This window comes from Neomonachus schauinslandi, chromosome 11, assembly GCF_002201575.2.
Source record: "Neomonachus schauinslandi chromosome 11, ASM220157v2, whole genome shotgun sequence".
NCBI lineage: Eukaryota > Metazoa > Chordata > Mammalia > Carnivora > Phocidae > Neomonachus > Neomonachus schauinslandi.
The window spans coordinates 11,189,869-11,212,919 of record NC_058413.1 but is presented as its reverse complement, the minus strand read 5'-3'; the positions used below and the strand labels follow the sequence as shown (position 1 = coordinate 11,212,919).

The 23,051-nt window shown below is 40.5% G+C and overlaps 1 protein-coding gene across 1 annotated transcript; it reads left to right on the top strand.

The window, feature by feature from the left end:
- The first annotated feature begins 7,880 nt into the window (after nt 1-7,880).
- On the top strand, nt 7,881-15,595 carry OOSP2 (oocyte secreted protein 2). The gene is made up of 4 exons (XM_021685237.1): nt 7,881-7,956; nt 12,059-12,237; nt 13,633-13,736; nt 15,397-15,595. The coding sequence occupies exons 1-4, from the start codon at nt 7,881-7,883 to the stop codon at nt 15,593-15,595; spliced, it is 558 nt and encodes a 185-aa protein (XP_021540912.1).
- Nucleotides 15,596-23,051: the final 7,456 nt, after the last annotated feature.

The following is a 23,051-nucleotide window of genomic DNA, read 5'->3' as shown; positions in this document are numbered from 1 at the left end:
TATTGTAAAAATGGTGATTCCTATGTTTTTGGATTCCTAAATTGTTTGTAGCCCTCAGACATAGTAAAAATAATGAGTTTTATACTCTTTATCTCATTAGGCGCGCCCATGGGGTACTCTCCTCGAAAGTTCAATCACTTATGTGCCGGCAAATTTAAATATGACTGGTTACCTCCCAATATCCTGCTATATTCAAATATAAGTGAAGTAGACCCCTGGGATTAAGGTTACCTAACATCCTTGGCTGCCAGGTGTTCTGCTATTGGACAGTATGCTGAGGTTGAGCTTTGGGTCCACTTTGATCAATAGTGTTCTGTTTAGCCATGTGAGTAGGTCTATCAAAAAAAAAAATGCAGTCCTTTCTTTCCATTATTTTCTCAATGAGTAGACAAGGCTCACTTGGTTAAGGTTTAGTTGGTAGCTGAAGGTATTTTTGAGCCAGAAGTCAGCTTTCTTGTTCCAGATCCTGTGTTATCAACCCTGTTGGAAGTTCCCTCTATAAATATCAAGAGATGTTGGTAATTGTTAGATGAATCGGTCCACTAATATAAATGTGAATGGATCATGATTCATAATTGCTCATCAAAGTCAGCTGACAGGAAAACAAATGGTTCTGAGTTTTATATGCCACACAGCTCAGTGTTGTCTGCTGCTTATCCCTTTAGCCAAGACTCTGTAAGAGTTGAAGAACAGAGTTATGAAAGAGAATATGCAGGAGGATTTTTGTTGGTAAATTTCCCTTCTTTCACTTAGGTGTTCCTTTTCTGTAGCTACCATCCCCAGCCGGCCCTGTCATAACACTATTAAAGGTGATGTGAGGTCCTTATATGAACCATACTATTTGTCTGCAGACTATGGGGTCAGAGCTGGGGATGACCCAAGAGATTAAAAATCACAGTATTTCTCCCAAATTTTCAAACTAGGACTGTGTCAGTCTCTGGTGATGAACTATGATATAAAAAACAGGACTTGCTGGAGGCCCGTATTCTCTTCTTATTTGTGAGAATTCCCCTTGCAGAGAGAGAATGGAGCAGAGGAGCTTTCTGAGCTCTACAGAGATACAGGGATTAAATAGCTGTATTTATTTCCTGATCACTGCTTTCTGCTGTGCTATGAACAATCTCCTTTCTCCATTCCTTAACAACCTCTTTGGTCCTTCTCCTATGTGAAAACATAATTAAGTCCAGTGGGCATTTTAAATTTTATATGAAAGTCAGTGTTTCTGTACTTCTAACCCTGTGCACAAAGGATCTGGAGTAGGAGAGGGCTCAGTAGGATCTATAGATCTAGATTTCTCCCCTGGTTCTCCTCCTGACATGCTGTGTTCAGTTACGATGGGGGTTGAAGGAGGGTGAGGGGCACATGCGTCTGAGTTACATGGTATAATTGTGGTCCATTTTTAGTAACAGGCTAGGTGATTATGCCCTATACTCTGAAATCCAGGTACGTTTAAAATTATGAATGAATGATTCTTTGGGTGGACCCTGTAAGGGAAGGTCATCCCAACTGCAGAATTCCAGATGGAAGACTCTATATGAGGCTTTACTTATTACACACAACTGTCACCCAGCCCTGCTCCCTGCCCTTTCTATTCTCCATCTTGATTGTTCATTCTAGTATCTTTGTTTTGGGGGGGTTCCTTCTCCAGTTGATAAGTATTCTAGGGTGGTATCCTGGATAAATATTTAGAAGCCTACTTGTGGGAAAACCACCTAGCATGGTCAAGTGGGGTGTTCTTCCACCCTATCCCACTTGTCACTGATTTTTGTATGTTGGTTTTGTATTATGCCGCTTTATCAAATTATTCCTGGTGTGTCCATAGAGTAGGTTTAAGTTCCAGCCTCATCCATTGCTAGGTGTAAAAGACCTTGGTAAAACTGTTAACCAAATTACTTAATTGTATGGATTAGGAAATTGGAGCCTGAAGAGAGTAAACAGTCAAACAGCTCAATATTGTTAAAACAAGGGCAAAATTTCGAAGCTTCTGACTCAGGTGTTCCTTCTGTCCACCATATCATTCTGTCTGGACTGGGCTCATTGAGTATGAGGCTGTGGATTTCATGCAAAGAAGTTTGGCTTACGATTACAGTGAGGGGCGTATAAATGCAATGAGATGTCCTGAAGCTTTTTGAGGAGAGCAGTATCACAATCAGATCTTTGCTAGTGGAAAGAACTGGCACTGGAGTATATGATGGGATGAATGGGGATAGGCTAAGACTAGAAAAGCAGGCAGGAAGTTACCACAGTGGTCCACATGGGGGAAAAAATGCTTCCAACTAGGACAATGACAAGAGTTGTACACATTTAGCACCATTTTTTGAGTGCATACAATGTGCCAGATATTGAGCATAATCTTACATAATCCTCACACCACACTCAGAGCTGTTATTGTCATCATGTTATGGATGAAGAACTCAGAGTTTGGAGTTAAGTAACCAGTCTAAGATTATAGAGCTAGTAAGGGGCACACTCAGCATTCAAACCCAATCTGATGCTCTTATCCATTCATTGTGCCGTTGCTTCTCAAACTTTAAAATGCATGCACATCACTTGGGGATATTGTTAAAATTCAGGTTCTTTTTTTCCCAAGTTTTAAAAGAGAAGGATTTTTTCAGCTCTATTGAAGTATAATTCACAAATAGGAATTGCATATTTCATCTGCTGTAAGGCTCTCATGCCCAAATATAATTTAAGCAATAGACACCCTAAAATAAATTCCTGTTGATTTTGAGGTACTTAAAATTCAGTAAAAATATTTTGTAGAAAGGACTTAGTCTTGAGGTTTTTGATGATGACAGGTGTACTCTTTTGCTTGTCCTTTGTTATATTAATTCATAATCCTGGAGATTCCTACAGCTAAATTTGACAATGCTCACCAACAATTATCCTGCCTTCAGAAGCTGAGGCAATCCATGTGACATACTATATAATTTCTAATGGTAATTTATTAAGCATTTACTTTTGAAATGGAGCTTTTTAAAGGTTGGCTTTTGCCAAAATATGGAACCAGGTCACATTGTTATCCCTATCCACAACCCCTTTGTCTCAAGATCTTGCACTAGGTTTAATTGAACAAAAATGCTCTCTGAGCACCTTTCTTCAGCACCCTAAGGATGTACATTCATAATAAGATGCCTTTTGGTAGGGCAAAATTAGAAAGCAGTGTTTTTCCAAACTTAGACCGTGATTGTGTGAGTTTGTCAGAATCTCCTGGAGCTGGTTACAAGTACAGATGAGCACTTCTTGTCCCAGTTTTACTGGGTCTGAATCAGGGAAACTGCCTTCTTTTCATGAGAATCCAGAGTAAATATAAAATGCAATATTTTCAATGAATTCATAAGGGATTTTTCTGTATCACCCACTAGGATCCCTCAAAGCATCTTGCAAAGTCCTGCTTTAACAGTCCAATCGACACGTATCAACTATTAGGTGATACACAATTTCAGACACATCCATGTGTTTGGGGAAGACACATTGGAATATAAAATCTAGAAATAAAATCCCAAATTATCACAAAACATTGGAAAAATGTAGTAAATTCCCTGTAAGAGAATACAGATTGTGTATTAGTTTTTTGCTGCAGTTGTAACTAATTACCACAAACTTAGCACCTGAAGATAACACCCATCTATTACCCCACACTTTTTATGGTTGGAGTGTAGGCACCACATGGTTCACCTGGGTTCTCTGCTTGGAGTCTCACCAAGTTCAAATCAAGTTGTCAGCGGGGCTGTTTCTTCTGGAGGCTCTTGGAGAGGCCCTGTCTGCAGGGTAATCTAGGATGTTGGCAGCATTTGATTTCATGTAGTTGTGGGACTAAAGTCTGTTTCCTTTGCTGGCTGCTGGCTGGAGGTCACTAGAGACCTTCCATATTCCTTCCCTCATGGACCCTTTCAAAGACAATGATGGCGGGTTGAATTCCTCACAGTCCTCAGATCTTACTGACATCCCCTTCTGAGGTGATATCTCTTTTGCTTCCAGCGAGAGAAAGTTCTCTGCTTAAGGGATTTATGTAGTTAGATTGGGTCACTCAGAAAATCCAGGTTAATCTCCCTATTTTAAAGTCCTTCATCTTAATTATATCTGTAAATCCCTGACAGCAGTACCTCAGTTAATGTTTGATTGAATCAATTATAGAAAGCATCTTTAGAATTCTGCCTATGACAGATACGAATTAACTCGATGATAGAAAAACATAGGACTCCCCATCTTGACAATTCATGGATGCCCAGAATAGATTTAAAAATAGCAGCCTTGAGACTGCTATACTAAGAAAGGCCTGCTTGCAAGGCTGGCATCTGGGATTTTGATTTGGGGAGAGTTCCCGCCACTCTGATGACAGAGGCTTCTTGTGCCTAAACTAATTGTGCAAACTATATGTTCGACACTTGTTTTCCTTCAGAGAATATGAAATTTTGGTGTGTGCTAGGCAGAGGATGCTTATATGATTGGCCCCCGATAAACACCCTTGAATGCTGAATCTATAATGACCTTCCTTGGTAGACAACATTTTGCATGTCGCCACAACTCATTGCAGGAAGAATTAAGCACATCTTGTGTGCCTCCACTGAGAGACAACCCTTGGAAGCTTGCACCTGGTGTCCTTTGGACTCTGCCCCATGCACCTTTCCTTTGCTCTGTATCCTTTTGCTATATTAAATCATAGTGTGATATGACTATGCTATGATATGACTATATGCTGAGTCCTCCTAGCAAATCATCAAAACTGGGGATGGTTTTGGAGACCCTGACACAGAGGTAATCTTGTAAACTTTAAAAAAAATTAAAATAAAACTTCCAAAGAATTAAATATATAGGAGCTTCCACCTTGCTAGAGAATCAACTGCATAGATAAAAGGAAATAAATCAATTAAATGGAACTCAGGTTAAAAAGAAAAAGAAACCAGATAAATAATAACAAATTAGTATAGAGGAAATTAAAAATTCTTTTTTTTTTGAGGTTTCGATGAATACTTTTTTTTTTTTTTTTTAAAGATTTTATTTATTTATTTGAGAGAGAGAGAATGAGAGAGAGAGAAAGCACACGAGAGGGGGGAGGGTCAGAGGGAGAAGCAGACTCCCCGCCGAGCAGGGAGCCCGATGCGGGACTCGATCCCGGGACTCCAGGATCATGACCTGAGCCGAAGGCAGTCGCTTAACCAACTGAGCCACCCAGGCGCCCCCGATGAATACTTTTTAAGTAAAACGTTGACAGGTGCAGTCAAGAGACAGAAAGTCTAAAGAGACAGAACTTAGAAGTCATCACATTTTTACTAGTAAAATGGTGTTGGAATAGGATATATTCAAGCAAGTTTTTCTAAGTGTAAACAAATGAAAATTCTTACATTTCATAAGCAATTCTAAAGTCTTAAAAAAATAAAAAGGTGGCAGATACCTTTTCAATTTGTAGTCATTGGCCACAATAGCAGATTCCAGAACTGTTGTCCCATGTATGAATATATATGTATAGAAAAATATTGCTTATGGAACAGATTCAGAAATGTATAGTATTGAAACACTGTGGTATTGAATCCAGCATCTTTGAAAATTATAATTCAGCATAATAATTCGAGAAGTCCTTTGGGAGTAACAAATGCAGCAAACCTTCAGTTTTTGTCTTTCAGCACTTTGAATATATCATCCCACTCTGTTCTGGTCTATAACATTTCCTTGGGAAACTGTATGAAACCTCACTGTGCTTAAGTTTGAGGAGACCATATGTACTTTTGTACACTATTTACATTAGTGTCTGTGTGTGTGTTTTGAGAGAGAGTGCATGAGCTGGGGAGGGGAGGGGCAGAGGGAGGGAGAAAGAGAATCTTCGTTCTCAAGAACTAAGCTGGGTTCAATCCCACGACCTGAGCTGAAATTGAGAGTAGGATGCTCAACAGACTGAGCCACCCAGGCACCCCTACTTTGTTTTTATATGTATTTCTTGTACACTATTAACTCTGGCTAGACTGCTTACATTTGTTTTCCCTTTTAATATTCACAATAAACTTACAAGGGAAATAGTATTATTACCTCCTTTTACAGAGTATGAATGTGAGCCTTAGCTTGTTTAACTTTCCCAAATTTGCATAAACTGAGAGTGGAGAAACTGGTCTATGATTCCAGAGGTTAAGCTCTTCACCAGTGGACTCTGATGCCTTCTGGAACAATACTAGATGTTTATATTGGAATGATTTAAAATTATATTTCTTAAAGATTTCATTTATTTATTTGAGAGAGAGCGGGAGAGAGAGAGAAAGCATAAGCAGGGGGAGGGGCAGAGGGAGAAGCAGACCCCCTGCTGGGCAGGGAGCCCAATGCAGGGCTCGATCCCAGGACCCGGAGATCATGACTTGAGCAGAAGGCAGACACTTAACAGAATGAACCACCCAGGCAGCCCTGGAATGATTTAAAAGATAAATGTAAAGATTATGAGTTTTAGTTTATTTATTTTTTAAAGATTTTATTTATTTATTTGACAGAGAGAGACACAGCGAGAGAGGGAACACAAGCAGGGGGAGTGGGAGAGGGAGAAGCAGGCTTCCCGCGAAGCAGGGAGCCCGATGCGGGGCTCGATCCCAGGACCCTGGGTATCATGACCTGAGCCGAAGGCAGACGCTTAACGACTGAGCACCCAGGTGCCCCGCTTATGGATTTTAGATCATAGAAATGTTAACATCAGGAGAAAGTTAAAAAAGAAAATGAAAGACAAAAAAAAAAAATAATGACGTGGACTTGTCTTTGTCTTTCTTCAGCTCTCTTCCTTTTTGTAGCTGGTGGCTGGGTTCTCCAGCTTTCCGGATGCAGACAGAACACCATGCAGGTCACAACTTGAGGGATCTCCTTGTCCCTGAGAGTATTGGGATGTTGGGAACAAAAGTCCTTTTCACGACACATAAGGAAGCCCTGTTCATGTACTTATTTGACAGCAGATTGTAACATTGAGAATATAATTTAGTTGTCATGAAAACCAATAATAGGCCTTCAATTCAGATGCTTGGAATTTTATTTACTGTGAACCTTGATTTCCAAGTTCACTTTAAAATTACACTGTCACATTCTTGTCACAACTGACATTTTTAGAAAATGCAATAAAAATGCTTAGCTGGAACTTTTATTCTGAGTACTGGATTGAATATATCTATTATGCATAAATAATTATATATACATATGCATATACATATAAACACAAGGGGACAAAATATATGATGAGATATATATATGTTTCTCTTCTGAGAAATCTTCCCAGCATGAAAAAATTATTGTTCTCTTGTGTTATAAGCAAATACTTTTAAGGCTTGACCTCACTAACGTAACTAAAACATTAATTTATGGAAGAGTCGGCAAAGATGGATTTGTGGATTTACTTAATGCCAAGAAAGATGGTTTTCTTTAGGTCCCTGTCTCCCCCTGGGGTTTTTTGTTTCTGGGCAAGTCACTTTAGTATCTCTGCTGCTGATTCTTCCAGCCAAACCCAAAGAAAAGAATAAGTAAACGTCTTTGGATTTCACATATATATGATTTAGGCTGTTCTGCTTATTAGAAGGACACCTGAAAAAAAAAAAATCACCTAGTGGAAACAGGTTCCTACAATTGAGCATTTATTGGCAGTGTTGTGGGCCATGCCAGCCTCCTAGGCCATCTCAACAGGCCTCATGCAAGCACCCTCATCAAACAGCACTCTTTGCCTGATATGTTTCTTGGAGATTCAGCATTTGGGGAATCTGGAGAGTCGCAGATTTTAGGTGGTTGACACTGCGCGAGCACCCCATGGGCTCTCTAAATCAGTAGGAAAATGAAGGCAGCTGAGAGTGGGATGCCATATAAATTCACTTACGGCCGGCCCCACTTCCTGTTTCCTGAGAAGTGCTGGCTGGGTTTCTGCTCAGATGAAGGTCTCTGTGGCTTTAGGGGTCTGGACGCTCCTTGCTGTCTTGATTTGGCCTTGCACCGAGAGCATCTATGGTAAATAGCCAGTTCTGGAGAACACTTCCTTGGAAGGGTTATGATCACTTTCCATGCAGGGACTCTCCTCTGGAAGAGATTGGATCTCACAATTAGGTAGAAGAGAAATACTTTTGGGCCAAGAAGACTTGAGTCAGCATACTGAGGTTATCTGGGGTGGGGGGCCCAGGGCACCGGGACCATCTGTGGTGGGGGGCTCAAATGTGTTGGGACCATTTGGGGTTGGGGGGCGCAGGGTGTCAGGGCCATCTGGGGTCAGGGTAGGAGGGCATTGATGCCTGGCTGTGATCCATGATGCTGGGGTCCAAGGAAGATTCTACTTCAGCCAATTTGTGTAGCAACTAGAGGTGCTCCTCAGGCTTTCCCTCAAATAATTTCTGAGCCACTTGAGACATGACCTCATAATGTCAGACTGAAATGACTCTAATGTAGCATGAAAAAAAATGAAACCAGAAACCCAGACTTGCTGTAGGTCCATGTCCACTTACCTTTTGAATATCTTTAAACTGTCAGAACTCTTTTTTTCCTTTGGGAAGGATCTTCCTGAGAATCTTATCTAGGTGACGCTAGGATAATATTTCAAACACATGGAGCAATTTGGAGCTTGCTGTCACTGATGTAGAACACCTGCCTTCTCCAATGCCACTTTCCCTCCAAAACCTCTCCCTGAATTTTCTTACTTTCTTGATGATTTATTTATAAAGAACCAAAAACTTACAGGCTTAAATAGTTGGAATCTCTTACTCGTGACATATGAATATTTTTTCACGGTAGGAAGATTTTGATCCTCCAAAGCATTTAAGAATATCCTGAATGTATTCCAAGGTCTCCTGGTTCTGTTACTGTTTTGGGAGCTTTGCCAGTCAAGGCTTGAAACTCTACTCTTTTCATTGTGTGTTCCTGACTTTCTATTATTAATTTGTAATGGACGTATAAGTGAGTGCCAGTCCTACAGGAAAGAAGATAATAGACAATTAGTCCCTCTGGCTTTGCTCAGAGTCATGTTAGACTTACTTGTGAGAAGTAGGAGATACAAAATATTGATGGCAGATGGTCATTTTTAAAGACACTTGTTTGACTATTTCTTCAACAACTACCTGCTGTCAATTCCTAAACTGATGCAAGATTCATCTACTGGGAGATAATTTAATGAGCTTTGCTGTGGGAAAATCCTCCTCCAGAGCTCCTAGTATTTCTACAGCTACCATAAAGGGGCAGTTTACTAAGTAAATCCGTGAAGAGAAGATGGTCAAAGTCAATCACGTGTATGGTTTGTGCTTAATGGCACAGGAAATTTAATTTTTAGATGATATGCAAACTCCAGTTACAATGTTTGGCATATGATATATTGTTGAGATGGGCATGAATAATGGAAAACATCCATGACATATTATCCTAATTGCTTTAGGAAGGAAATCTTGCTTCCTAATAATTTTTCTGACCACAGGTCTGTTTACATATGTCTTCCAAAGGCAGCCTTTAGGCAAGGCTTTCGACTCGGAGCCCCTTACCAATTTACTCATCACTTTATGCCCTTTCTGCAGGAGACAATGGCTAATCATCATCAGACCTGATGTACTGAATGTACTTCTACTGTTGCTTTGCCCCCCTTTTTTTTCCTTCTGTCTTTAAAGACGTGCTGGTGGGGGATAGGAGGCATTGGTCAGACTTCAGCAGTGACTGAATTACTTATTTATGGAATAAGAAGATACTGCTTTATTTACTTCCAGGTTTTATTAGACTCCAAGGAGAGAATTGACACGTAAGTGCTTTGGTTGTGGCTATCTCTGGAACACACATAGTAACTAGGAGACCTTTGAGAGTATAGGAAATTCGTCTTCAATGTCATCTCAAACCATTGCAGCTTAACTTTCCAGTAACTGGCTAGAATGGCCACCTTGGGTGCGCGTTCACTGGAACCAGTTTGGCCCACTTCCACATAGTGATCTGAGGCTCTGAGCACACTCAGTCAAATTGCCAGAACTTAATGTTCAACCCGACTGTGAGTCTCCAGTTTCGGTGGCCTTCACTGATTCATGAACAAATTGCATTGCAGTTTTAACGAGTTTTTAAAAAATCTAATAATTGGGTATCTACAGAATTCAAGCCCTGTCCAGCCAGCTGTAAGAAGGCTGCCTTCCTAAAGGTTGGATACCAGTCAGACTTTCACTTGGTAAAGGGGAACTGCTGCATGCAAGTGGTACGATCAACGAGGACTACAATTCAAATTATATATATTCAACACTTACTGGGTTCTGTGCATCTGTGAATATATAATTTTTTAAAGATTTTATTTATTTCTTAGATTGAGAGAACAAGTGGGAGGAGGGCAGAGGGAGAAGCAGACTCCCCACGGAGCAAAGAGCCCGACATGGGACTCGATCCCAGGACCCTGGGATCATGACCTGAGCTGAAGGCAGACGCTTAACCGACTGAGTCACCCAGGTGCCCCTGCAGCTGTGAAATAAAGACAATTAAGAAATGAACTCCAGGGTGCCTGGGTGGCTCAGTTGGTTAAGCGACTGCCTTCAGCTCAGGTCATGATCCTGGAGTCCCAGGATCGAGTCCCGCATCGGGCTCCCTGCTCGGCAGGGAGTGGGCTTCTCCCTCTGACCCGCCCCCCTCTTGTGCTCTCTCTCTCTCATTCTCTCTCTCAAATAAGTAAATAAAATCTTTAAAAAAAAAAAAAAGAAAGAAATGAAATCCATGTTTAATATATTTATCCTAGCTTTGGTGACAGGTTGTGTTTGAGTTATTTCTATTAATGTCAAAATAGGATAAGATTTAAACCCAGTGACTTTCACTTTTGCAGAACATGAGGAAGCTGTATTGGTTGAGATGTAGAGTCCTATATTGGGTTTTGATTCTCACGCCTTAATAAGTGTAGGGCAGGTCCTAGCTATCTACGAATAGTCTCTGTTTGGAAAAAATCTTTTTAAAAAATGCTTCTCTCTCACTGGAACTTTGTATCAATAGATATATAAAGTTTGTCTTGTCTTTGACTCGCTTCTTTCTCACAATTGTTTTCAGATCACTTTATAGGTATAATATATTTTCCATGTTATATAGAAGTTGATTATATAAATACATTATAATTTATTCCTTCTTTCGGCTGTCGGTCATTAGGCCTGAGGTATTTTTGTTCATTTACATTTATTTTTATTGTTGACCTATACTTGCAATTCATTTATTGCAACCATCTTGTTGCTTTTTGTCCTTCTTGTTTGCTTTGGTGTTTTGTCTCTTTCCCCTCCTGCTTTTTCACCTTCTCCTAAATTGTTTGAAATTTGTTTTTCTCCTTCATTCTGTTTTGTTCTCTGATTTGGAAGTTTTGTAATCTTACTAGTTTTTTTCCCCAACTACTAATCATGCCTCTTTAAACACTAAATCTGTATTTTCTTTCTGAACAATAGTAAGACCCATGCAATTTAACTTTGATCATCCTCTAAGAAACTCTGGTTAATGTCTGTCTGGCACACTTGGTCAGAATCCAGCACATTTTTACTTCCACAGGATACATTAATCCATTAGAAATAGTAATTATTCCTAACTGACTGAAGATTTCAATGTAGAGGGTAAGAATAGGTTTTACATAAAAACTTTCACAGAACTTGAGTGGATTTTCTCTCTTCAGATTCTTCCCTCTGCGGCTCTGATCATCTCAGGTTCTGGTTGCTCCAGATACGGATCGTATTCTCCCACTCTTTTTCCTTCTCTCCAAAAAGCATTCCTGGGAATATATCGCTCCTATTCCAATGCATTGCAACTTACTTCTGTCCCTTATGTGTAGCCCTAGATACATCACCCTCTTTGGGATCTAATTTCTTTAAGAAGAGGCAGGGGGCTAGAAGATTGTGATTTTCTTATTCTTGTGTGTCGATTTTCTTCCCTGTGAAATAATTGAAGTCTAGTTATTTGAGGATATAATGATGAAGATATTTTGGAAACTAATGGTGATGTGAAAACCTTTTTTAAGGCTTGATTATCTTTGTCAGAGAAAGAAATACTTTTTGTTTAATCACAAAGGGCATAGCTGAATATTCTTTGAGTCCTTCCCTGAGATAAATACGTATCTGACGCTTTCTCCTGATTCTCTCTGCAGTGAAAGTAAGATGTTCTATGGACTGGGTGATGATCTCGGTTAGCCCATGTGGGTACAGCAGCAGTCTGTATATATTTGCTGATGAATTATATCTGGGATCGGGTTGCCCTGTGACTCGGATACAAACATATGCATATGATTTTATATACCCTGTACATGACTGTGGGATCAGGATAAAGGTGAGAATAGTGATTATTTATAAAAATAACTTCTAAATAGTTTTTTTAGAGCTTTATACCTGGCAATAAAATTATTGTCTTTTTTGTTTTGTTTTAAAGAACAAATTTTGCTTCTAGTTATCGTAATTTATGGGTAGACGATGACACAGTTCCTTTACTTATCATTCACTGGACATTGGGCCATCTGTGTGCACAGGACCTGAGAACCCACATTTCCAGACTGGTTAGGAAACCGATTTTAAGTTGTCCTTAGGCTACGCTTGTATTTCACCAAAGCTTAGCAGACAATTTTAAATTCCATTTGATACTCCTAATGGGAAAGGTCACAGTTCCTGGAAAGGTATATATCCTATTCATTGGATCATTTGAGCTGCCTGTGCTCTAGGGATGTGTGTCCATATAAGCAAGTAGATTTTCACTGGGATAAAATCTGTTACTTATTCTTCTAGGCATAAATCTTCAATTGTATTATTATCCTGTAGTATTCTCTTTTCATGGAGTCCCATATTTGAACAAGTTATATTCATACAACAAAGATATTTTGGGCCAATGACTAATTGTAATAGTCACCCACAAATAAGGTGTTGGCTTTATTAGAAATGAGGAAATGGAATGAAGCTCTAGAAGGCGCTTTTACAATTTATCCAAGGTACACAGCTGGTTGATGGTAGTGTAGATGCCAAACCAGGATGATTACCCTCCAAAGCTTGTGCCTTAAACCACTTTGTTATTTGAACTCCAGATCCTCCTTTTTAAAAGAACTGTTGGAAATCTTCCATTATGCTGAGTGAAATAAGTCAAGCAGAGAAAGTCAATTATCATGTGGTTTCACTTATTTGTGGAACATAAGGAATAGCATGGGGGACATTAGGAGAAGACAGGGAAAAATGAAGGGGGGGAAATCGGAGGGAGAGATGAACCATGAGAGACTGTGGGCTCCGGGGAAACAAACTGAGGTTTTTAGAGGGGAAGGGGGTAGAGGGATGGGTTAGCCCGGTGCTGGGTATTAAGGAGGGCACATACTGCATGGAGCACTGGGTGTTATACACAAACAATGAATCATGGAACACTACATCAAAAACTAATGATGTAATGTATGGTGAATAACATAATAAAAAAAATCTTCCATTAATGAATCATAAACATGGCTCTCATTGGCAGTTTAGGTTTGCTCCTATGTACTACTGAGATTTTTTTCCAGGCACAAGGGGTATTTATATGCTCTTACAGGTAATACTCCTCTTCTGTCCCAGTGGATTGTCAGAACTTCGTATATACATAAAAGTGACAGTAGTCAACTTTGAGATCTTAAATGTTTTCTACTTCCTACTCAAATGTGTGTATGCCTCCCCTATTACTAGAAGTACCTTCTATTTAAACTTTGTGCTCCCCTAGGTTGTTTCAGAGGATACTCTCCTTTTTCAAACAGAGATGTACTTTAACCCTAGGAATCTACATTGTGACCATCAGAAGATACCTTTGGAATGTTCTGCTTCTAGGTGAGTCCAATAGACCAGACTTCTTTGGAATGTATCTGCCTCACCTTTACTTAAAGATGCTGCTGGGGAAACATGAACTTTAGACTTGATTCACCCATAAGCATACATCCAAACACGAAATTAGCATTTCTAAAAGTACTGAATACTTTTATTTTTAAATGTAATATTCATTTTAGAATCAAAACATACAATCTAGTGTAACTAGGTTATTTTGCAGCAACTGAACTACAAAGCAGAATCACTAGATACTGAATCACCTTAATAAGTGGAAGAATCAAGCCTGATACTATTTTTCAATATCTCTTCCTTCATAATGCTCTAATACATCTTACAGTTTAATTCCATGTTAATAGAATAAATGATTAAAAAAGAGAACATGAGTTTTTCATTTTAATACTAACTCATGGAAATGCATGAAAGGAAAGGGTTATCAACCTAAGCATTAAATGCACTTTGCTTGCAGTTTTGTGGAACTGAGACATTGAATCCCAAAGGGACCCCACATGAACTTTGAGACCAAGTAGAATGATGTATCCTGAAACCCTTTAATATTTACATTCAATGTTATGAGTTACAAATCTTGTCACTGTAATATTTACATTGAGTGTTATTAGTTACAAATCTTGGAAAAAATGTTATCCTTGTTTAATATATGGAAATAGTTGACATAAAAAAAAGAAGGTACAGCTCAGAGTAAATGTGCAGTATTTTTGCAGGGGAGAATTTTTTTTTTTTTTTTAAGTAGACTCCATGTCCAGTGTGGAGCCCAGTGCTGGGCTTGAACTCATGACCCTGAGATCAAGACCTGAGCTGAAGTCAAGAGTCAGATGCTCAAAAGACTGAGCCACCCAGGCACCCCTGGTATTTTTTTTTTTTATTGTGGTAAAATATACGTAAGATGAAATTTATCATTTTAACCATTTTTAGGTGTAAAGTTCAGTGACATTACGTACACTCATATTGTTAAATACTCTTGGTATTCTTTTAACTTATTTTCATAAGGCACCTCTAAGACTGAGGAATTTAGTGATACTCTGGGAAGTAGCTGACATGAACACTCGATTCTGTGGAGACTTACACGTGCACACACACATTTTCGTTCCTACGTATTAGCCAATGCTTAGAGTAATATAAAATGTTCTGAAATCATGCTCTGGAACTATTGCCTCTCCATAGGCTACCTGATCAGTAATGATAACTCTGGCATTTCTGCTTTGATAGTGATTTCTATGTTGTTTGCAGCTCATCTTCCTTAGAAAAAAATGAAAAGCCGGCCAACAAATATATACAATGCGGTTACTGGTGCATACGTTTTACTGCTGCACACACACACACACACACACGCCCTTTGCCTCCACTACATTGGGTCAGATTAAGCTTTTGACAGCTTTTACTTACTGTTCTTAGGATCCACTTGTCTGAATGCATTTTACTGGGCACTTTGGTACTTTACTGAAGCAAGCATTTCAAATCACCTGCTCTCCAGAGGGCATGGGCACTGTGCCACATCCCTAAATCACTGTACTCAAAAGAGCCACGGTGGTATAGTGGTAAAAAAATAACTTGGACCCAAGTATAGGCTCCGAGAGACCAGGTACCAAGTATACCAACAATATCTGCTCCTGTGTTTTTTGTTTGTTTGTTTGTTTTTGTTTTTTAGGAAATCGGTGTGGCTTACACCAGTTTCTACAGAAAATGAAATAAAATTGGACCCCAGTCCCTTTATTGCTGACTTTGAGACAACACCGGAAGAACTAGGCTTACTAAGTTCAAGTCAGACGGGTTTCCTCCTCAAGGAGGAATGGAGACTTGGAACTGGTGTCATGAATTTTGTTGGAAAAACTGTCTTTTTGTGTTAAAAAAAGTTGGTATAAATCTTTTCTTAGATATCTTATCCCTAAAAATCCCTAATTCAGTGAAGGTCCTGATTCAGGGAAGGTATAGTTTTCATTTTTTTATTCATTAGGGGTACAGCTTGTTAATTTAATGTTAACTATTAGGTAATTTATGCTATCCATTTAAATTTTATTTTCTGCTTTATACGGTAGAACAAAATGTCCTCAATGACAATAATTTGATCCAATTGATATGAACCTTCGAGAAGTATGTTCTAAATATTTTTTAGTAAAAGTAAAGAATAGAGAGAAGTATCTAAATGTGCCAGAGACTAAATTTGTGCAGAGTCTAAAATTTAACATACTCTCAGGACAAAGTCCTTTTGTGTGAAGACACTTTAACTCGTGTGGCTTTCCTAATTAATCGTAAAGTTGATTCCTAAAAATAATTCAATGTGTATCATATATGATTAATTATTGCAGAAGGAAATTAGATTCATATTCTAGAATTTAAATAATCACTTTCTTAACTGAAATTTGATGTCAGGTTTTCTGTCCTCTCCCTGATGGGATTTTTCCACACTTGAAATAATTGGTGGATCGAGGTGGTCAAGGGTAGTATCCTCCCATCATAGTATCATCTTCATATGATCGTTTATCACCAGCTACCTGGACATCTTTTCCCTGAAGAGGGAGTCTTCCCGTGTAATAGACAAAAAAGTCACTCCTGACTTTTGGGATATTTCTTATATCAATTATGAGAATGGAGCTGTGCCATTTGTTATTCAATCACTTTGTAAATGTATATTTTGGGTGTCACATGAGCCTGGAATCTAATTTTGCCAAGGTATTTTTCATTAAGCTATTTTCATTAAATTTTTAAGAAATTAGTGCTGCTATTATCATTTTCAACAAAATGCTGCTTATAGTTATTTACTTGTCAAAGAATTTAAACATTGTCACAGTGGGCATCTACCTCTGACAGTTAATATAAAGCTAAGAGGTAACACTTCTATGAGGCTTCACATGTATTGGGTGATGTTACCAGCATGTAATGAAAACTTACTTAATTCTTTTTTTTTTTTTTTTAAAGATTTTATTTATTTATTTGAGACAGAGAGAATGAGATACAGAGAGCATGAGAGGGAGGAGGGTCAGAGGGAGAAGCAGACTCCCTGCCGAGCAGGGAGCCCGATGCGGGACTCGATCCAGGGACTCCAGGATCATGACCTGAGCCGAAGGCAGTCGCTTAACCAACTGAGCCACCCAGGCGCCCTGAAAACTTACTTAATTCTAATAACCCCAAAGTTATGTATGAAGAGTACACCAATTTTACAGATAAAACAAACATAGGTTAAATCATTGGCCAGCTGTTCTTAAAATTGGTGATCTCCTTTTCTTAGAGGAAAAGCTTTCGGCTTTTCACCATTGGGTATGGTGTTCACTATGGGCTTGCTTTATGCAGGCTTTCCTATGTGAAGGTGCATTCCATCTGGACCTAATCGGCTGACAGTTTTTTATCATGAAAAGATATTGAATTATTTTGGTTAAGGTGTCTCTTAAATAATTGCCAGTCCTTTTTGGAAATCAAAAAATGGAAATCACAAGAATGTCTCTGTTGTTAAATGTTCCTCTTGTAAGTTTGTAGCAGGTGGCCTGCCCTGACTCTGCAGAGCATTGTAAGTTTTAGTGTGTATGTTCATTCTGTTTCATTCTATGTAAGTGACTGAGGGGTGGATTCATCCAGAACATTTACAAAGCCAATATAATGATAGATGCTTTGTTTTTCAGTTTTGCCAGAGACAAAGCTGGACTTGGTATAATTACAGCTCATCAAGTAATTAGTATTGATTAGTTCATATGCTTAAACGCTGCCTATTTTCTTTTTGAAAATACATCACTGCTTTCCCTGGAAAGTGCAGAAGGATGCAAGTGACTGTAGGAATCTTTTCCTTGAGAAGTAGGTTTTAGTGACATGAAGGAGTTCCAGGTCAATTATAAATAAAAAGAAAAAAAGTTCAACATGCCGAGAATTAGATGCATAGTTGTTAGAGCTTGATTATGATAGTGTTTACACTTCTATGTATGTTAGCTAAATGTATAGGACTATACACCTGAAAAAGGAAACTTATTGTATATAAATTATTTCAATGAACCTGACATAAAAAATATGCTAGTCTGGCTACAAGGCACAATAGCTTATCCCATATTAACCTAACTGCATGGAGATACATTTAATAGTAGATCAGTTAGACTTTTCAACTAGAATTTGTCTATTAGAAAATGAAAGTTCTTCTATGAAATATATGCTTTTAAAAGAAAAAAAAAAAGTATTGCGAGACCAATAGGAATTTTGGTGGAGAGATAGAAAGGAGATGGAATCATGAAGCGGTGGGGGCGGGGGGGGGGGCAGTAAGGATCTAAAGATGTTTGGACTGAGGCACCCAGGCCTCTTCTACTTCAACCACAGCCCAGCTAGTAGTGAGTCCCTCCCTCCCAAATAGCCCATTAAAAGGCCCCCCAAATACCTGGTAAAAACCTGTAGGCTGACTCTGAAAAGGAAGCAAGAGTGACTTGGTGGCTCACTCAGAGAATGACTTACCAAGAAGCCACTAAAAGATGCTCAGAAGGTTCACTTGGCCGCTAAGTTGGGGCAGATCCATCAGGGTGGGATCCCTGTAGTTGCACTTCACCTGGGGCTTGCTGCAAACTCTGCCACTCTTTCCTGACAAGCCCCATGGCCACTTAGAAACCGGAAGTCTAACACCATGGTGGGCTGAGGGGCTGACAATGTATCTGGCAATGGTCAGGAATGATCCAAGGGAATAGAGTGGAATTTGTGCCCTAAGTATGGTTTGTGAGATTTGGCAGATCAAAATACAAGATGCTCAGTTAAACTTGGATTTCTAGCATTATTTTTAGTACAATTATATTCCATGCAATATTTGGGACTTATTTAAATGATCAAATATCATATGGTGCATACTTATATATTTTTTAAATTGTTGTTTTCCTGAAATTCAAGTTTAACTGGGACTTCTGAATTTTGTCTGGAAACCTTAGTCCCAAGGAATCCAGCCAGAGCAAACCAGTATTCAAGCAGTAGAGAATAGAGGGGAGAGAAGTTCTGGAAGGAAGATGCTCACCAAGGCTCTATCTACTCTAGGTCATTTTCACTGTAGAAAAAGAACACTGGAGATGAATTTAAAAACTTGTTCAAGGGCCAAAGGGTTGGCTTGGTCAATGTCCAGGGCAGCCTTAAAGAACTGCTAACTGAGGGATCAAAGCGGTCCCACTGAATTAGCCTTGGCAGGTGCCTGGCGAGAACTTAGCAGCTTCTCAAGTGTTGTACCCCCATGTGGACACGAGAGGGAGCAGCCTGGTCAGAAGGAGCCCAGATCTCTGTATTTCAGGCTCCAAGGAAGAGTAAAGGTCTGATTTCCATGCCAGTTGATAAGAGAGGGGACCCCAGGAGACACAAATGAGGGGGAGCATTGAGGAGAAGATGCAGGTTTACGAGCCTCCTAAGCCAGAGGGAAGAGCAGTCCTTGCCCAGACCAGGGGGTTAGCAGAAAATCGTGTGAGCAAGAACCCCTAGTCCTGTAACAGAAGGGATAGCCCCCTCTGAAGAATACTGTGGGTAGAAGATGAAGCACTTTGTACAGTGGCTTTATCCCAGGAAAAAAGGCAAGGACAGGAAGGTCTGCTGCAAAAGCCAAGTGAGCATCAGTCCCTGCACAGAAACCAGGCACACTGGAAACCAGCACTCTACATCCACTGGAATCCGAGGATACGGCACGCCAGTGGGAGACATCTCTGGGAATCTTCTCTTGAGAGCAGTTTCTCATAATCATTCTCTCTCTAAATAATTGGAGAGGCTCCCCATTTTTCATTTATTTTGAATGCATTGTAAAGACCTTAGTTGCTAAGATGTCTACATGTATTCTGTCATTTAATCTTTATATGTACTGTTCTCTAAGGTGGACACTATGGTCTTATATCTACAAACGAGACAACTGAAGTCTTAGAGTTTAAGTAACTTCCTTTCAGAGCTCTTCCTCCCCTCTACAGCTCTACATTTAAAACAAGTATGTTAAAAGGAACTACTTTTTTTTTTTTTTTCATTTACTCATGTTTCTTCCTCTCCTTCCCTGAAGGCACTTTCTTGTCCTTCCTGTCTTCCTCCTCCTCCTCCTCCCCTTCCCTCCCCTTCTCCTCCTCCCCTTCCCTCCCCTTCTCCTCCTCCTCCTCCTCCCATTCCCTCCCCTTCTACTCCTCCTCCTCCCCTTCCCTCCCCTTGCTCCCCCTCCTTCTCTTCCTTCTCCTCTTCTTCTTCTTCCTCTCCTCCTCCTCTTCCTTCTCCCTTCCCTCCCTCCCTCCTCCTCCTCCCTTCCCTCCCCATCCTTTTCCTCTTCTCCTCCTCCCCCCCTTCTCTCCTGTCCACCTCCCCCTCTCCTCCTCTTCCTCTTCTTTCTCATCTTCTTTTTCTTCCTCCCCTCCTCTTTTCCTCCTCCTCCCCTTCCCTACCCCACTCCTTTTCCTCCTCCTCCTCTCTTGTTGTCCTCCTCTCTCCTCCTCCTCCCCTTCCCTTCCCCGGCTCCCCCTCCTCTTCCTGCTGCTTCTTCAGTATTCCATTTGCAATGGCTCCCTGGCTAAAGTGAAGCAGGAGGAACATATTTTTCTGCCATCTTGTTAGCTATTTCCTCATGATTTACAGTTAGAGTTTCTCTGTCATCCCTAGCTCCGCAGCATCTGCTCCAGTCTCAGGTGCCTGCCCTGGTCACAGAGCTCCTGCATATTGTTAAGTTTTCCTGACTGCTGGACCTCAGCTCACTTTATATCCAGTGCCCAAGTTCACAGTCTCCCAGAGCTCTCCTCATCATACCCGGCCCTCTTTTTTTCTTTTCTGTGACCAAGTTCCCACCTCTGCTCCAGTTTCTAGAACTAGAACCTCACACAGTTTGTTGGGAACATTCTCCTCTTTCTCATAGACTTCCCTTTCCAGGCCTTCCTCACCAGCCCCGCCCTGTGAACTTCCTAAAAATTGCAGTTTGAATCTTCGTATGTTATTTATTTCCTTACTGTCTCTTGTCTCTGATCATTCCATCACCTACTTAAGGACACTTATTTAGGGTGATTATGTCATGTTAAGCTTAAGAATGAAACTGCAGAAATGGGTTTATTTGGGAATAGTAGAGAATTACAATTTGAGAAAAGCAAACTAAAGCAAACCACAGCCAAGTCAGGAGAACAGAGTGAGGACTGCTCTTTTATAGAGGAGGGTGGGAGGCGCTGGGGAGGGCTGTTATAAACACAAAGTCCATTGGACTAAACAGGGAGTTCCAAGTATACGGGCTCCTCAGTGGCTGAGTTGTGACTGTCTCTCATTGACTGGGCTGTTGCTAGAGAAGCACCTTTCTTCCTCGTACTGGGTAGCAACGTAGGTTGCTTGTAGAAGTAGCTTGAGAAGGTGGGTCTTTTCCTATGGGGTCTGCAATCCCTGAGAAGTGGTAGGGTGTGAGAGCTCCCTGCTTTGGCCTCCCAACACCATTTTATTTTAAAGATTAATTATTTATTTAAGAGAGAGAGCATGAGAGAGAGTGAGCACAAGTAGGGATGAAGGGCAGAGGGATGGGGAGAAGCAGGATCCCCCCTGAGCACGGAGCCTGACTTGGGGCTGGATCCCAGGACCCTGAGATCATGACCTGAGCCAAAGGCAGATGGTTAACCAACTGAGCCACCCAGGCACCCTTTTCCAACACCATTTTAAACAAGGTTTCTTTTTATTCATTTTCACAATGATTCATCTCCAAGCTGGGACACCTCTGAAAGTGGAGGGAGGTGTTATTAAAATCCCACTGGGGGTAACAGGCCTCTGACCTCACCCTACCCAGAGCCTCAGGTTTGCACACAGCTTGGACAGGTACTGGCTAATGTTAGGAAAGCTGGTTATTAACATTATTAACAATATTAACATTTCCATGCCATAGTCTTCTTTTCTATGAAATTGGGCTAACAGTTGCACCTAGGTCTGGAGTTAGTGTGAGGAGGAAGTGGGTCAAGGCATGTAAAGCGTTTAGAGCGATGACCGCTACATGGTAATCATTCAATGTATTTAAACAACAATTTTTTTCTTTTTTTTTTTTAAAGATTTTTATTTATTTTACAGAGAGAGAGAGACACAGTGAGAGAGGGAACACAAGCAGGGGGAGTGGGAGAGGGAGAAGCAGGCTTCCCGCTGAGCAGGGAGCCCGATGCGGGGCTCGATCACAGGACCCTGGGATCATGACCTGAACCGAAGGCGGACGCTTAACGACTGAGCCACCCAGGTGCCCTTTAAACAACAATTTGCATAATTTTTGTATCTATAATGTTGGCAACTTAACTAGCCTTTCTAAGCCTGTAAGAATTGAATGTGATGATGCATGTGACCACTCTCCCTCGTCCAGACACTGCTCTTACTGACTTCGTTCTTTGTTCTCCGAAATAACTGTTCGATCCCCAACCTGCAATGCTTTCTCACCCATCTGCCTATATTTCCTGCTTGTTTTCTTGTTCCAACAATGTGCTGGGCAGTGTCTCAAAGCCAAAAGACCGTTACTTCTGCTGCCGGTTTCCTAATCTACAGTAAGCCTTCAGGAAACGTAGTGAAATCAGAGTGATCTCAGAGGCAAACGTGGTTAGTGCACTCTCCAGCCAGCACATTTTCACCAACTCCTCTGAAGTGTTGTACAAGGCAAAGGTACGTTAAGCCCAAGTCAGAAGAGGCTGCAGTTTTCCAGAAAAGACATTATAGCAATCATTATCGAGTGTTTCCTGCTCAGCTTCAGAGGTAAGACGTCTTCCAAGGCCTGAAGTCTCCACGGTAAACCCTCTAGATTCCCATTTCAGAGAAAGCCTCCTTTTTTATTATCTGTTAGCCGTGCCACCCGGTGGGCCATGAGGATGTCTGCAGAGTTTTCTGTATGGTTGCTATGTAGAGATTTGGAACTTTAGCTAAGAGCATGGCTTCCCTTTAGAATTTGTTCCCCTGGTGCCAAAACGTTAGACATAATTCTATAATATAGTCATTTCTTTGGGAAGACATGGACATGCACACGCACACACACCCTGGAGATATATTAAATCCAAGGGGCTGCCTCCAAATTTGGCTGCCAGCTGTGGGAATGGGAGGGTCTGGACACAACTGAGGTGTGGGATCCAGTGAGTGAGTTTCTGCATAAGCTCAGAGGGATAGTACTGATACTCTAGATTCTGATCCCTATCTCCTCACTTGTTGGCTGTGTGTTTTTTGGGAAGTGACTTAACCTGCTGATGCTCCACTTCCCTATCTGTAAAATGGAAAGGATCGTAAGAGTAGCACCTATTCATATGGATGTGTAAGAGATAAATTGGTTAAATGAGTAAAACACTTAAACAGTGCTTGACACACAGTAAAAAGCAGATGGGTGAACTTAACTGGGGTTCTCAGGAAATCTAT

Excerpts from the sequence above, each read along its gene's own strand:
- OOSP2 (XM_021685237.1), top strand. The coding sequence starts at position 7,881 with ATGAAGGTCTCTGTGGCTTTAGGGGTCTGGACGCTCCTTGCTGTCTTG. Across the intron at positions 12,238-13,632 it reads ACTGTGGGATCAGGATAAAG|GTTGTTTCAGAGGATACTCT; the intron begins GTGAGAATAGTG and ends GTGCTCCCCTAG. Across the intron at positions 13,737-15,396 it reads TTGGAATGTTCTGCTTCTAG|GAAATCGGTGTGGCTTACAC; the intron begins GTGAGTCCAATA and ends TTTGTTTTTTAG.